At 33.6% G+C, this 14,495-nt stretch overlaps 3 protein-coding genes across 3 annotated transcripts; 2 read left to right on the top strand and 1 right to left on the bottom strand.

Moving 5' to 3' along the window:
* Positions 1 to 1,837: 1,837 nt before the first annotated feature.
* Cdc23 (cell division cycle protein 23) lies at positions 1,838 to 10,789 on the bottom strand. Its single transcript, XM_023162642.2, has 6 exons — positions 9,714 to 10,789; positions 6,774 to 6,953; positions 5,177 to 5,341; positions 4,799 to 5,045; positions 3,983 to 4,187; positions 1,838 to 2,044 (listed from the first exon to the last, which is right to left on the bottom strand). Exons 1-6 carry the CDS (start codon positions 10,480 to 10,482, stop codon positions 1,913 to 1,915), a joined length of 1,698 nt encoding a protein of 565 aa, XP_023018410.2. The 5' UTR covers positions 10,483 to 10,789; the 3' UTR covers positions 1,838 to 1,912.
* On the top strand, positions 7,761 to 9,803 carry LOC141486348 (transcription initiation factor TFIID subunit 6). Its single transcript, XM_074184163.1, has one exon. It carries the CDS (start codon positions 7,812 to 7,814, stop codon positions 8,856 to 8,858), a length of 1,047 nt encoding a protein of 348 aa, XP_074040264.1. The 5' UTR covers positions 7,761 to 7,811; the 3' UTR covers positions 8,859 to 9,803.
* Positions 10,790 to 11,898: 1,109 nt separating the features above from the next.
* LOC111507345 (transmembrane protein 230) lies at positions 11,899 to 13,471 on the top strand. The gene is made up of 2 exons (XM_023162641.2): positions 11,899 to 12,040; positions 12,169 to 13,471. The coding sequence occupies exons 1-2, from the start codon at positions 12,019 to 12,021 to the stop codon at positions 12,528 to 12,530; spliced, it is 384 nt and encodes a 127-aa protein (XP_023018409.1). The 5' UTR covers positions 11,899 to 12,018; the 3' UTR covers positions 12,531 to 13,471.
* Positions 13,472 to 14,495: the final 1,024 nt, after the last annotated feature.

The raw sequence follows: 14,495 nt of genomic DNA, 5'->3' as shown, positions 1-14,495 counted from the left end.
AGTCCAGGGTAAATACAATAATGTAGTGAAGGGATGCATGCAGCAGGCCTTGAACATTATAACAAGATGGACCGAAGAAGAAGGGCTTAACATAAGCCCATCCAAATCGACCATAGTAGCATTCACCAAGAGGACTAAAACGGAGGGTCTCGGACCTCTAAAACTTTGAGGTGAAGAAATACAAGTGTCGGGGGAGGTAAAATATCTGAGAGTAATCCTAGATTCCAAACTGACCTGGAACCAACACTTGGACAGGATAAAGAGGAAAGCGCAGATAGCATTGATGCTCGCCAGACGCCCAGACGCACCTATGGAAAAACATGGGGGCTAAAACCAGACATGGTATATTGGCTATATACGATGGAGGTTAAACCCATGATAACATACGCATCTCTGGTCTGGTGGCCAAAGAAGAAGCAGGCGACCGCCATCAACAAACTAGGCAGAGTGCAAAGACTTGCATATTTGGGTATGACGGGAGCAATGAGAACTATCCCAACAGCTGCATTGGAGACACTCCTTTACACTTTGTGATAATTGGGGAGGCCAGGATGGGCCAATTCAGACTGGAAAACTCACCGAACTACAAAAGATCGAACCGAATAGAAAATTCGGAACAAGTGGAGGAGCACATATTGAATATGTGCACGGACCACATGACACCGAAGTACACCTTTAACACAAACTTCGGGGCCAAAATCATAAGCCGTGAAGAGTGGAAGACCATTAGTCATCCCGAAAACATGTTTGGAAAAAACACCTGGTATACAGATGGATCGAAGACAAAACATGGAACGGGAGCTAGAATATACCGAGCGGATAGAAAACAAAAATACAGCTATCCGCTAGGACAATAAACATCCGTCTTTCAAAACTGGTCTGGGAATGCCATGAAGAACTGAAGGAATTTGCAAACAGGAACAAATTAACTTTGTACTGGTTGCCAGGGCATTCAGGAATCACAGGTAATGATAAAGCTGATGAGTGCGTTAGACGCGGATCATCAACTTCATATATAGGTCCTGAACCAGCTTTGGGGGTACCAAAATCATTGGTAAGAAACCAGATTAGGACATGGACCAATAAGTAGCACACAGAGTACTGGACAAAAGTACCTGGCAACAAACACAGTAGAAACTTCATTAGGGAACCGTCCGAGAAAAGAACCGAAGAACTACTTCAATATAGTAGGGATTGGCTTAGAATAATTACAGGGTTACTAACCGGTCATTGTCCGCTTAGAAGGCACCTGAATAAAATGGGGCTGTACAACGGAGACCTCAGCTGCAGATTATGCAACGAAGGGATAGAAACAGCTCTACACATCTTATGCGAATGTGAGGCACTGAATCACAGGAGGCAGGCAATATATGGATGTACGAAATTACGTCCAGAAGAATATGACGAACAACGTACAAAAAAAAATCAATTTAATGTCATAGATAATTCAAAAATACATTTGTTTTTAGAATTACTTCTTTCAAAAATTTTGAAATCGCTGACAAATAAGGGTGCCTCACTCTGAAATGTTCCGGAAATGTGGACTATGTCCATGAAATTTATATTTGTAAGAGGCCGTAAGCCTCAAATGAGCTCTCAAATAGGGCGATCTCTAAGTAAAAGTCAAAACAAAAAATTGCGTTAGTTTTTAAATTGGCTAAAACTGCAACTTCTGGAACTCAATAATAGGTCGAATGATGGAAATCAAAGATGTGCAAATGTATATACCTATTAATATGAAAGATCTCGACATACAGTAACATTCAAAATCAAAATAGGTACTTTGTCATTTAACTATAGAATTTTTTAATTCCAGCAGTCTCTTTGTACATGCATATCTGTTTCAAATAATTTATTTATGAAAGTTCCTACTGAAAAAAATTACAATTTTAAATATTTTTATTTATGAATATCACAAAACATTTGGCGAAAAAACCATATCCATGTTGCTCGTGCCAGCTTCACTTAACCTTATCGGCACAGATTCTTGCTCCGCCCTCCTTGCAGCAATGGTTTTGAGTAAAGCTTTTCCTTGTTCTTTAGTCTGAAAAAAATTAAGAATGCATCATAAATGAAATTGTAAAAAGTGTTAAAATGGTAGTTATTCACCTATTACATGGATATGCCTTTTCAAATAATCAAATCCACTCATTTTTCGGGCTTTGGAATTTTTTAATTCATTTTTTGAATATACTTTCTTTCTTGAATTAAGGACCAAACATTTCTGTTCAAATCATTTGTATTCCATTGTGAGGGCAGTGATTTAAAAATCAGATGTATTTTTAACAGAGTTCCTATAAATTTCAGCCTTCCATTCATAGAGGTGCCAGGCACGCTTCGAGTGGCACTGCTTGAAAGTGTTGAGTTGGTACTTCAATCTTCGATATTATTCACATTTGGGATTGAATTAATGTTGAGCGAAAGATTTTTTTACATTATGGCCCATAAATTGAAGATCTGAACAAAAATCACGCGACAGATTACGATTCTTGCACCATCTATTGACATGTTTATAAAGTTGGGTCAATTTCGTGTCGAGAGTTTTTGACACAGCCAAGGGGAATCGGTAATTTCAAACACCGGAGATTCTATGGATCTTGATAATATTTAACAAGATGTTCACAATCTTCTGGCAATAAATATAGTTCCATCTATCAATGGATATAAATTGCGGGTGTTCTGCATAATTTTTAACTGTTGAAATGTTAATGTTTCAACTTGATTTTATAGTTTGTTGTTCTATTCATTACATTACAAAAAAAACTAAATACATTAAAACATATATAAACAGTTGAGTAAATGGATCAAATAAAATAATGATTGAAATCATACCCCAAATTCAATATAAAAATCAACTGATCGCACAAGTTTCGACTTCTGAGGGTTGTCGTTCGTAGGGGTGCGATAGCTGGTTAACGGAAAAAACATATTTTAAACATTTTTAACATACATGTATGTCGACACTTTATTTGATAACTTGATATCCATATGAAAGGGACTTGATTCAGACCTGGTAAGCCTGTAAATTGGGATTTTCAGTAAAGTTGAATTTCTTGTATTAATTATACTCGTTTTCATTGAATGAAGCAAATATTTGTTTGTAGAATGAAATTATGTCTGATAATACATGAAGATATTTTGTTTGCAAATTTCGTTAATATGATGATTCCAGGTACGATTTTGGTGATGTTAAGTCCTAAGAATGATCATAACAGACTAATTCAATATTAGAAAAACAATCAGATATTTTTTATTATTTAGTAACCTTGAGGATGACCTAATTAAATGAGGATGGATTTGTGTTCAATTCTAAATCTGCTACAACTGCAACTTCTGCATTTCATTAATAGTTCAAATGTTCAAAATCAAACAGATGCAAGAACTATGACAAATTTGTAATTCCATGCCATGTTGTTATTTTCAATACATTAACATTAGGAGAATATGATTTTCTGTATGTTTTTTCCCTGAGATCTGCCAACTGAAAGTGCCAAATATTAATAAATTGATGGATGTAGCCGTTATTACGTGGTAGGAAATCATAATGAAGAAAAGATAAATGAAACTTTGTATGTTTTTTACCACTTTCATTTGTAACTAATGTTACTGCAGTATACAATAAACAGTTTATTGTATAAGTTTGAAAATGTCCATATAGGACGAAACTGCAGTAACGTTAGTTACAAATAAAAGTGGTAAAAAACATAAAGTTTCATTTATCTTTTCTTCATTTAAAAATATTAGTCACAAACATTCTTCAAACAGAAGATTTTTGGTAATAACCAAAAATTAGGATGAGGAAAAAAAATTTTCCAAAGTATTACAAAAGTGGTGAATACAAAAAGGAAGATTTATTGTTTCACCTCTTTCTATCTATTTGTTAGTTATTTTAAAGCTACTTCCATACACTGTGGTGACAATCTAAAACTTTCTCGTGTGCTTTTTCAACTGGAGTTAGAAAATTTGAAAATATAATGTTTACCTCTTCACATTCCATGCACTTGTAAGCATATGTATAAGCATCATCAAGTTCTCCCTTCTTGAGATGGTAATTTGATAGATAATGAAGCGCATTGTAGAATTCTGCTTGTTCTTCGACACACCTCACCTCCCTGTCCTCTTCTCTCAAACAGTATTCAGTAAAGGCGGCCGCTGCATTCTCAGTTTCATTCAATTTATCATATAACCTAAAAATTTGAAAGAGTGATACATTTAGGCAATAGCGGTTGTACCTAAAAGAAATCATTGTTAGGTAGTATAATCTATTTTCTAATGATACCTACTTCAAACAAGATAGTATATAACCTGTAAGTGCATATCGGTTACATTTTATAAAATATTCTCAGCCCATGGTTTTGATATTTATGGAGAATTTATAGTTCATACAGGTCAAAAAAATATAATTCAGTGGCAGTATTTTCAATATGTGAATATGAATATAATTCTGTTTCTTGATGATTTTTATTTGAATCTTCACTGTAATTTGTTATTCTAATCATTTTTTTTTTCTGATTGTCGTTACTTGATGAAGTTCCATAGTAATTTCATAAACTGCACCTCACGATTTGATCTCCACAAACTTTATTTGAAAAATACATCACTCACTATTCAAATCACTGTTGATAAAGCTACTATGTTAGCGAAACAGGTTGTAATATATTTTTCAAATAAAGTTTGTGGAGATCAAATCGTGAGGTGTAGTTTATGAAATTTTAATTATTCTTTGTATCTATGGTTATTGTTTTTGATTAACTCCTTACTTTCTTCTTTATTTCAGATAAATAAAATGAACTCTTACTTGGCTAATTTAAGCAAAGCAGTTCCCTCAACGTCACCCAAATTACATGCTTTGTAATAACACTTCAGGGCATTTTCACTCTTCTCTAGTTTTTCATATGTTTCACCTAAAGCTATGACCATTCGACTGTCATTTGGTTTCAACTGTTGGGCCTCTTTGTAATAGTGCAAACAGTAATTGGGCATTTTCAAAATTTCATACGTTTGCCCAAGTCCATACCAAGCTCTGTAGTCTCTAGCATTAATCTCTGCAAAAATGTGGGATATAGTGAGATAACAATTCGAAATGAAGGAAGGAAGTTCTAAGTTTAGATCTGTTGCTACTATATCTACAGTGAGTAATTATCAAATTTTGATATCAGCATCTTCTACCACTCACCAATTGCATGTCTATAACTTTGAATTGCAGCATTACTATTTTTCATTTCCATAAATTCGTGACCCATTAAAGTCCATGCTGACAAGAACTGTGGATTCAACTTTAGGGCTCGCCGAAAATATAATACAGCTTTGGCATGATCCGATCTTAAACTGTAGTAATTTCCTGAAAATATTTTCAATAGTTATTTGCTATACAATATTATGAAGCATTTTATCGTCAAGTAAATTTTCTCTACAAGGCACGTTTTGCCTTGTATTTATTGTATTGTATATTTTTCCCACAACGAAACAAAATACTGTCTCGTGACACTAGTTTGCTAACCAAGTCAGTATAATCAGGAGAATACTATGTTCAAACATGGTTAGCGAAACGTATTTTGTTCTTTTGAGGGAAAAAGTGTTTTAAACAGATTTACTTTGCTACCTCTAAATTGTTTAGAAATGGTCTGCTATGGTTTGTTAGTGGGTTGCAATGGGATTTATTTATTGCTAAAATGTTATTTCTGCACTGTTAAAACCTATCAGAATTAAATCTATATACAAGGTTCCTAGAAATATTGCAGATTCCTTGAAACACCTAAATCCGGATAATTCACAGGACATTGTTTTTTCGTTCTGCAGCTACAATATTCCTAATCGTAGTGCTGATTTAATGAGTTATAAAAGCAGAAGGGTGGAAGTCATCTTCGGTTGCTGAATCCTATATCGAAGACTCGGTTGCTAAACGAAAAACAAGGTGATACAACTGCCACTAGTTCATAAAAATTGGTGTCAACTGTCAAAATATTGCAAGAAACATTCCGTTCTCTTTCCACAATTGATATTTCCGGTAATGTAAATAGCAAATTGTTAACCTATAGAATGTGACTTAAGTGTTTTATAAAAAAATTATTTTACTATTGAGTTTTGGTTGAAAAAGAACTTTGTCTATCCTTGCCATTAACATGCTTTATCAATTCTTGCACATAAATTGCAACTAAGTCTACTCTTCTGAATTATTAAAAACTTACTTTATTATGTCCTGAGAAAAAATTATTTTAGACTTTTCTGCTAAGTAATGAAAAACATATTTCTTTCCACGAAAAAACAACAATAATTTGTTCAAATTTTGTTTTTTTTTAACTTGATCTAATGTAACCTTATGATGGCCCAATCATCTAGAAATGTTCTTTGAGTCAATGAAATCAGGATCATGAAAAATATGTCGACAGTGGTTCAGAGAGTACAAAATATCTAATTTGAAATATGATACTAAACCAGATAGATATTCATAAAAACAAAAAAACAGAAATTGTTCTTTTTTTTGTTCATAATATCAATAGAACACGTGATGCACTGTTTGGAACCTTTGGTGTAGTAATGAATATTACTGGAGTATTTTCCTAACACCGAAACGTTATTTTAACACCTCCACACGTGTTTCGATCACCTAGTGATCATCTTCAAGAGGAAAAAACTCCAGTAATAGAACATGCTCTGAAATTTTCGATTGGTGGGCAACTCATATGTGTACTATTTATTTCACAGTGAATAAAAAGGTGTCGTGGATTATGTTCGGTGATTAATTTCTATATGATCAAAAAACGCTAAATTACCTATAACACAACAAGTCTCCACACGATATTTGTCAATATTTACAACTTTGTGAGCTAAATCGGCAAGATCCTTCTTCATCTCCTGCACATAAAGCAGATTAGAATACGTATCCAAGTTATCCAGTCGGAAGGGGTCCAATTCCAATATTTTTCTAAACATTTCGATGGCTTCATTCAAGTCTAGAAATAACAATTCAAATCATATAAAAATAGGTGTCAAACATTTCACAAACATATTGAAAAAAAAAAAAATGTTATCAGAGATTTTTATTCTGATACTTCAGCCCATCTTACTATTAGGAATTTACAAAGTACGCCAAAGAGAGCAGATGTCTGAAAACTTTAACAAAACTGTTATAGGGGACTTTTCTTTAATGGAGAGGTTGTTCCTCTTGCAGTGTAGGTGAAATGTATTGACAAAATCATCTGGAAAAGGTTTTACAGAAAGCCAGACTGTCTCTATAGATATGTCGAAGAATTTGTGGACAGTCTTGGGGCTTAGGGCCCAAAATATTCTATTGGGTGATGATTTTTCAGACTAATGATCATGTATTGAGCGATAGCATAGTGGCCATAGAAATATTTCTAGATCTATCTGCTCTCCGCATCTTTCTGGAGAGATAGCATAGAAGAACAAACACAATATATTGCCAATTGCACAAGTAAGGCCTATGGAAGGGGTCTCTTGATGCACAGGAAATGTGTACTGCCTTTCACAAAAATATCTATAGTCGAAGCAAAATTATATAAAGAGAGAATTTTTTCTTGAAAATTTAGTTGCCTGTAGTAGAAAAGTTGGAAACTTTAGGGCATATGTCTATATGAATTATTTTCTTGAAATGAAACCAAAAATAACAATATTGGCATGTTATTAAGAAAGAACCTCTATAATTCACATATTACACTAATTTTTACAAATACCCCGAAAACAAAAACCACTCTGTATAAATGCATATTTAAAGCCATTTCCCATTGACTGTCTTCTGTTTCTCATTGCTAGGTTTGTTTAAACAAATTTCACTGAACCACATTTTGAATATGATAGATGAATCGAAAGTAAAAAATGATGAAATATATTCAAGAATGAAAATTTCGAATGAATCTACAGATATAATGGAAAATAACCATGAAATGAGCATTGAGAAATCTATGAATGATTTATTTGAGAAGTTTTCTCCGAAGCCAGATACTATTTTCCTCAAGCTATTTCCCGATGAGCATCCTCTATCAGCAGAACAACAAATATTCTTCATAAATATTACTGAGGGAATATTTGGTTACAATGAACAAGTAAGAAATGAAAATTTGAAGATCCTAACAAGTGATTACAACATCAAGTATTTGCTCCCATATCTCTGCACTTTCATCAAAGAAACTATTCAAGTCAACATAGCGTTTCCTGACTTGACTCTACTGATATACTCTGTACGAATGGTGAAATGTCTACTTAGTAATCCTCATTTAAACATGGTGGAGAATTTGCATAATCTAATTCCAGCAGTACTATCCTGTGCGTTAGCAAGAAAGATTAGCAAATACTATTATGACAATCATTGGACACTACGTGATTTTTCTGTTTATATCATTGCAACAATCTGTAAAAAATACAATACAGAACTCAATAATATAACCGGCAGGATTATAAGGATATATCTGAGACCATTAAGAGAATACTCATCACCTCTGACAACAATGTATGGAGCTATCAAAGGTCTAGGGTGCTTGGGGGACGAGACTGTGAAGACGTATTTATTTCCGAACACAACAAATGTAAGTAAACGAATGCACATGATATTCGAGAGAAAGATGCACTGCTATCATCCAGAAGAGAGAAGCAAACAACAAAATTTAGAGGCTAAACATGTACGAGATGTGATTTTAAACACTTTAGCGCCTGCTTTGTACAAATCAAAGAATGTTAATGATGGAGGTTTGCTGTATTCAAAATATTTTGGTTACTTAGGCAAATTTTTATATATGGACGTGAAAAACTTGGAGAAAATTGAAACAGACAAACAAAAAGCTCTAGTCTATGATTTGAACTATTTTGTCCCATCACAATCATTCAATCAAAATTCCTCATAATTATAGACCAAGGACAGTGTTAGAACTAATGAGTGGTGAAAGATACTGGAAAAACTTTCAGGTAGATATTCATTTTAATCTCTGTGGGTGGTTTTTGAAAAAAACTTATTGAACGATTTTTACCTGCTGGGCACCAGTCTGAAGTTAAAACTTGGTGCTCTAGTCTACTTTCGAAAATAAGGCCACTAAAATTAAAACCGTCAAAATATCGACCATTTCAGGAACCCATTTATGGTGATTAAAAACTCATAAAATGACAATTTTTTTTCACGAAAAGCTGCAAACTTTTATTCATATTTTAGATATTTCCACAAAATAACCCTGTTTTGAAATCATGTTCTATACAATACCATCAATAGAGTTTTTCTTATCATCTGATTGGTGAAACGCTCGTTAAGACAAGTGTTGCAGTTCTGGTGTTTAGAAGCAGTGCTTTTTTTGGATTAATTTCACATACATATACAGGGGCTGGCCCGATTAGAATATTCTTATCTTTTTTATATAAATTTGATTTTGTAACATTACGAAGACAACAAACAAAAAAATTCCTTGTAAAAATTAATTTAGTTTTATGACAATCATTATCATTTAGTTCAATAAAAAAAAAAGAAAAGATAGAATTATGAAGAAATTAAAAGCCTTGTAGTGGGAAAATCAGAGTCATGTGAATAAAAGTCCGCAGCAAGCGATTTTCAAGAGAAGGTGTTATTTTATGAGTTTTTATTACTGAAAGTGAGTTCCCGAAAACATCAATTTTTTGACTTTAGTCGAATGAAAAATCTGACGAGAGTCAAAATGAATACTTGCCTTCACTCACAAATAAAAAAATTAGTGTTTCAAAATAATTATACTCACTTCTACGGTTATGATGTCCTAAAGCAATTTGAGCTAAAATATAAGTGCTATTTTGTAAACCCATAGAATAAAAAGTGTTATACATTTGGAGAGATTCTTCATTACATAGCTGTTCTAAATAGGTGTGCGCTATGAAAAAATATTTCATCCAGTGATCTGGCAGCTGGACTGAAAATATGGTACCTTTGTCAGGTATAATTTTGCCCAACTCGAACCAAGTGCTCCACAATATTGGTTCAGCACTTACTGCCTTTATGAATACTTCTATTGCAGTCTGGATTAAATCTAATTTCTTTAATATCACCCCATACAAATACAAACAGTAGCCGTCAAGTTTGTTATCATAATAGTCAATTTTTAATTCTGTACACAGTTGAACTAATGCTTCATTTTTGGTCGGATCCGGGGGACAATTGGTATCAGTCATGTTGTCCAATTTTTTCTTTTCTATAGACAAATATCTAGAGTAAAAATAGAGAAATCTTGGTTTCGCTTTAGTGCATTCCTTTATAAAGTGAGCACACCTATCATATTCTTTCAGATCAAAATATGATTTAGCTAGTAAAAATGCCTCTATTTCTTCCTCTGTATCATCCTGGCTTTTTGGTTTCTCCTCGGGAGACAAGTTAACATGTTTCAAAGCATAGTTTATTTCAGATAACCACTTTACTGAATGGTTCAACCCCCTTTGGGAACATTCGTATATTCCTCTCAATAAATCTGCTTTCACTGTCTTGAAATCCAATTTAATTTCCAACGAATTATCCATTATGTGGAAGCAAACTATTTATTGTTTACAAACGATCTAAGGTTAAAAAATTTAAAAACACTTTCAAGTGCGTTTTGGTGGCATTAGGTTTATTCCAAATTGCATCATTTTAGCTAATTTTTCGTGAGATGTCATTGATCTAAGGTTATGTCGATGACCGGGGACTGACTCTCCTCTCTACTTTTTCGGGCCAGAACAGTAATAGGCAAGTATTATAATGACTTCATCACTGACGTTATGATTTATGAAACGAGAAATATTTCAGTTTGTGCAACTATGAATATGGTTACTACCACTTATAACAATTGAAATTGCTTCCTAATTTTGAGAAGTGGAGGTTTTCACGTAATAATTTCAATAGAAAAAAATAGAAGAACAATTCGAATAGGTTGACTTTGGATTTGACTTGACAAAAGATGTATTTGGTATTGTAAGACCAGAACTCGATTCATTTAGAATTCAAAGATTAGGTCTCTCTGCTCGATGTTGTTTGATCGATAGCGAGTAACTTTTGATGTGAATGAATAAAACTCGTGACAACAAAACGCTCCTAATGAAATCAAGTGCAAGCGTAGTTGACTCTTAATTTTACAAAATTTTATATACTTTGACAGTTTCAACAGCACTTTCAAAACTTTGTATAACAGACTCCTTAGTCGAGAACAGAGTTGAAGGCAAGATGTATAGAAATCCCATGGTATATTCACTTGAACCCCTCCCTATGTAAAATATTTTAATGAAAACACTAAATTTACGGCACCCTTGACTGTGCCCTTCGTTATCTTGTTTAAGTCAGATTTATGGGCCTAGGGTCCCTTATCCTTTCGACTGTTTGAGTTTTTCTTAGGTTCCTGTTGCGGGGCGGCAGGAGATTGACTGTGCCCTTGATTCTTCACAATCACAGAGGCGCTAAGTCACAGAACTAAGTTATAGTTCTGTGCGCTAAGTACACACTACTGTCAACTTTCAGAAACGATTCTTGTTCCATCTATCATCCCAAATTAATGGGTTATACTTGATTGGGCAAAATAATCATATGCATTAGAATAAAGGGAACGAAATCCAGGCTAGTAGGCCCTAGTTGAATGGAATCTGAATTACCAAGCGTTTCATCTGCTATTGAGACTTCGTGATATTATTATAAATTTCCTTCTCACAGTAAACGCAGATACCACCGATGACGTCACCCACAATAGCAGACGAAACGTTTTGTATTTAAGTTCCATTCGACCAGGACCCACTAGCCCCGATTTTGTTCTCTATTATCGTGGATTGGGCCGTGAAAGCCTATACACTTCAAGTCAATTGATTCTTCTTAAATGTGAGCTAATGAAACAGAAAAATTGAATAATTTAAGTCAATATTTCATCTCATATTTCAGTCTCTCTCTTTCTTTAATGTAATCCGCCAGGAATTTAGTAGCGAAATGACGTGATGGCCGTTCCCATAACTATAGTGTCTATGACCACATCTGTCTATTAATTATTTTAAGGTTATGGGAAGATGTCAGAAGATGAGTTCTGACATTATCGGAAGATGAGTTCCTATTCTATTTCTGGTGAGTATTTTTCTCTATAGTATATATACATCATTTCTTCTCAAACAGTTGCGAATTCAAACAAGTTGCAGAAACAATGTAAATTAAAACCAACCTTCAAAGTTTTCCTGTTTTTATAAATATTTCAGATTACTTGGATGACCTAACAATGTCGAGACGAAGAACGAAGAGCAATGAAGTCAATTATTCGAAATTACCTACAAGCGACCAAGGCTTTACCGACGCCCAGTTCTTGGTACCTGCCCAGAAAATACCATGGAAAGCCATTGTCCTAGCCAGCATGTTACTAGTCGTAGGAACAAGTCTTTTAGTTTTCGGAAGTATGGTCATATCAGGTCATATCATTGTCGAGTATGCTAACAGAATGTGGCCAATGGTGGTATTGGGACTTCTCATGTTCATCCCTGGAGCATACCATGTCAGAATTGCCTATTATGCCTATAAGAAAGTGCCAGGGTATTCTTTCGATGATATTCCAGAATTTGAATGAATACATTATGTCAAGGGTCAACTGAAACAGTTAGTTTGATATTGCTTGAAATTGAATGTTATCCACCAAACTCAAATTTCTTCAGATTACTTTGAGTTAGTCTCATAGGCCCAATTTTTACGGCTACTGGTATCACGAATAGCGCTTCAAGGAAGTGAAAGCACGATTAATAAACAACCACTTTCCAAAGGAGAAATGACTTCAAGGTTTATATGTAAATGACGTTTTATTGAAAAAATGCAGGATATTATTATTATAAAAATTATAAACATTTAACTAGATAATACATAACATTAAAATGAGCAGTTCAAAAATAACTTTACAAAACGCTCAAAGGTGCAAACTCGTTTCCTCCTTTTCATAAAAGAGGATGTATGCATCTCCACTCACAAGTGATTTTGGTGAAATTGGTGACACTTGTGAATCATTCTATTCGTGCCACGTGCCATTATAAGGATATCTACAGAATGCTGTATAATGTCCGCTGTAGGTAGATATAGTGAAAATATAATTCCTGTGTAAAGCGCAGGCGGAGATTCATGTAAGAACTTTCCAGCCAACTCGGCTGGAAAAATGAGCAATTTATGAACAATAAAAGTAAAAAACAACTATAACTTGGAGTAGTACCTGATAAATGTTTTCAATTTTACTTCGCGGTATTCCTAATAAGTGGCACACTTGTGAATTCACAACTTTATTTAAAAATTCCTCAGAACAACTTGAAGAAAAACATGTATATTTTTATCTCACCTTCACCAGTTTACATTATGCTTGGAGTTACTATGAATAATCAGCTATGTTTTTATAGTTTTTACTGTTAATAATTCAGTTCAAATATTCATTAATATCCATATTGTAATAAAGTTGGTGAAACTATTCTTTGATATGCTGTTTTGTGAGAGAAATACAATAAAGTTAGTCTTGTTCTAGTCATTCCTGAATGCAGTGTTTCATTTATTTTCTGCAGTGACCACATCCTTCTTTAACATTCACTTTCACCACAACAGTGCATTCCCAAATTACAATTACGATGTAGTGGAAAACAAATTGTAATTCAAATTGTTATAAAAGAAAAATTATTAGTTGCACATGTACATTTATTATTGAGACTGACTTTGAATTCTTGAACCTCACCACGGAAGAATGCAACCGCCGGTATAACTCTAGTCGAGTACCGAACCGTCTACAGTATTCTCGAAAGGACCTTTACCGATATAAGCCCGTCTTTCCGATCCAAGAGGGCAGTTCAGAAAGTGAATCGAGCTGCTAAATAAGAAATTCAAATAGTGGAATTAAATTAAGCGTTAGTTGGTAAGTTTTTTGTAATAAATAAATTAGTTTGTGATTATTGAAATATTGTTGGAAATTAATTTGATTAAGACAGTTAATTCTTTAATTTGTCACAATATTATTCATTTCATAGAGTTACATTGAAATTTCTGCAATTTTAGTATTTACCATTAAAAAATTTCATGAATGTTCTGAGATCAATTTTTTTCATTGAGTTTCGGCCTTTACAAATTTTTTTTCAAGTATGCTGAGGAAACTTAAATTGGAATTGTTTCACTTGCTTTCTTGATGAAGATGCACAAACACTAGATGTGCGAAAGTAGCTGGACGTGGAAAAAAAATAATACATAGGTATGCATCAACAATTCGTACTTTCCAAACTAGTGAAAACGAAACCATGTGGTCTAAACAACCGAAACTTCTGATGAAGAATTACTTTCATTTTTGGAATTCTCTAAAAAGTAACCCCTATGTTACAACTTTGTACCATTTTCAGCATTACAATGTAAAAACATTTCCAATTTGGAACGTCAACCTTTGAAAAATATGAGAGCCACGTTTTAAGATTTTACAAAAAAAAGAAAAACAATTTTTCGGAATTAGGTAACTATATTGTTTTCCTAAACATTCCCATTTAAAATTAATACACACTTGCATACGTTCAAATTAATTATC

This window comes from Leptinotarsa decemlineata, unplaced genomic scaffold (genome assembly GCF_025532065.1).
Source record: "Leptinotarsa decemlineata unplaced genomic scaffold, Ldec_3_MD MMD2_tig00026354_RagTag_RagTag, whole genome shotgun sequence".
NCBI classification, from domain to species: domain Eukaryota; kingdom Metazoa; phylum Arthropoda; class Insecta; order Coleoptera; family Chrysomelidae; genus Leptinotarsa; species Leptinotarsa decemlineata.
This window is presented reverse-complemented; position numbering and strand designations above follow the sequence as displayed.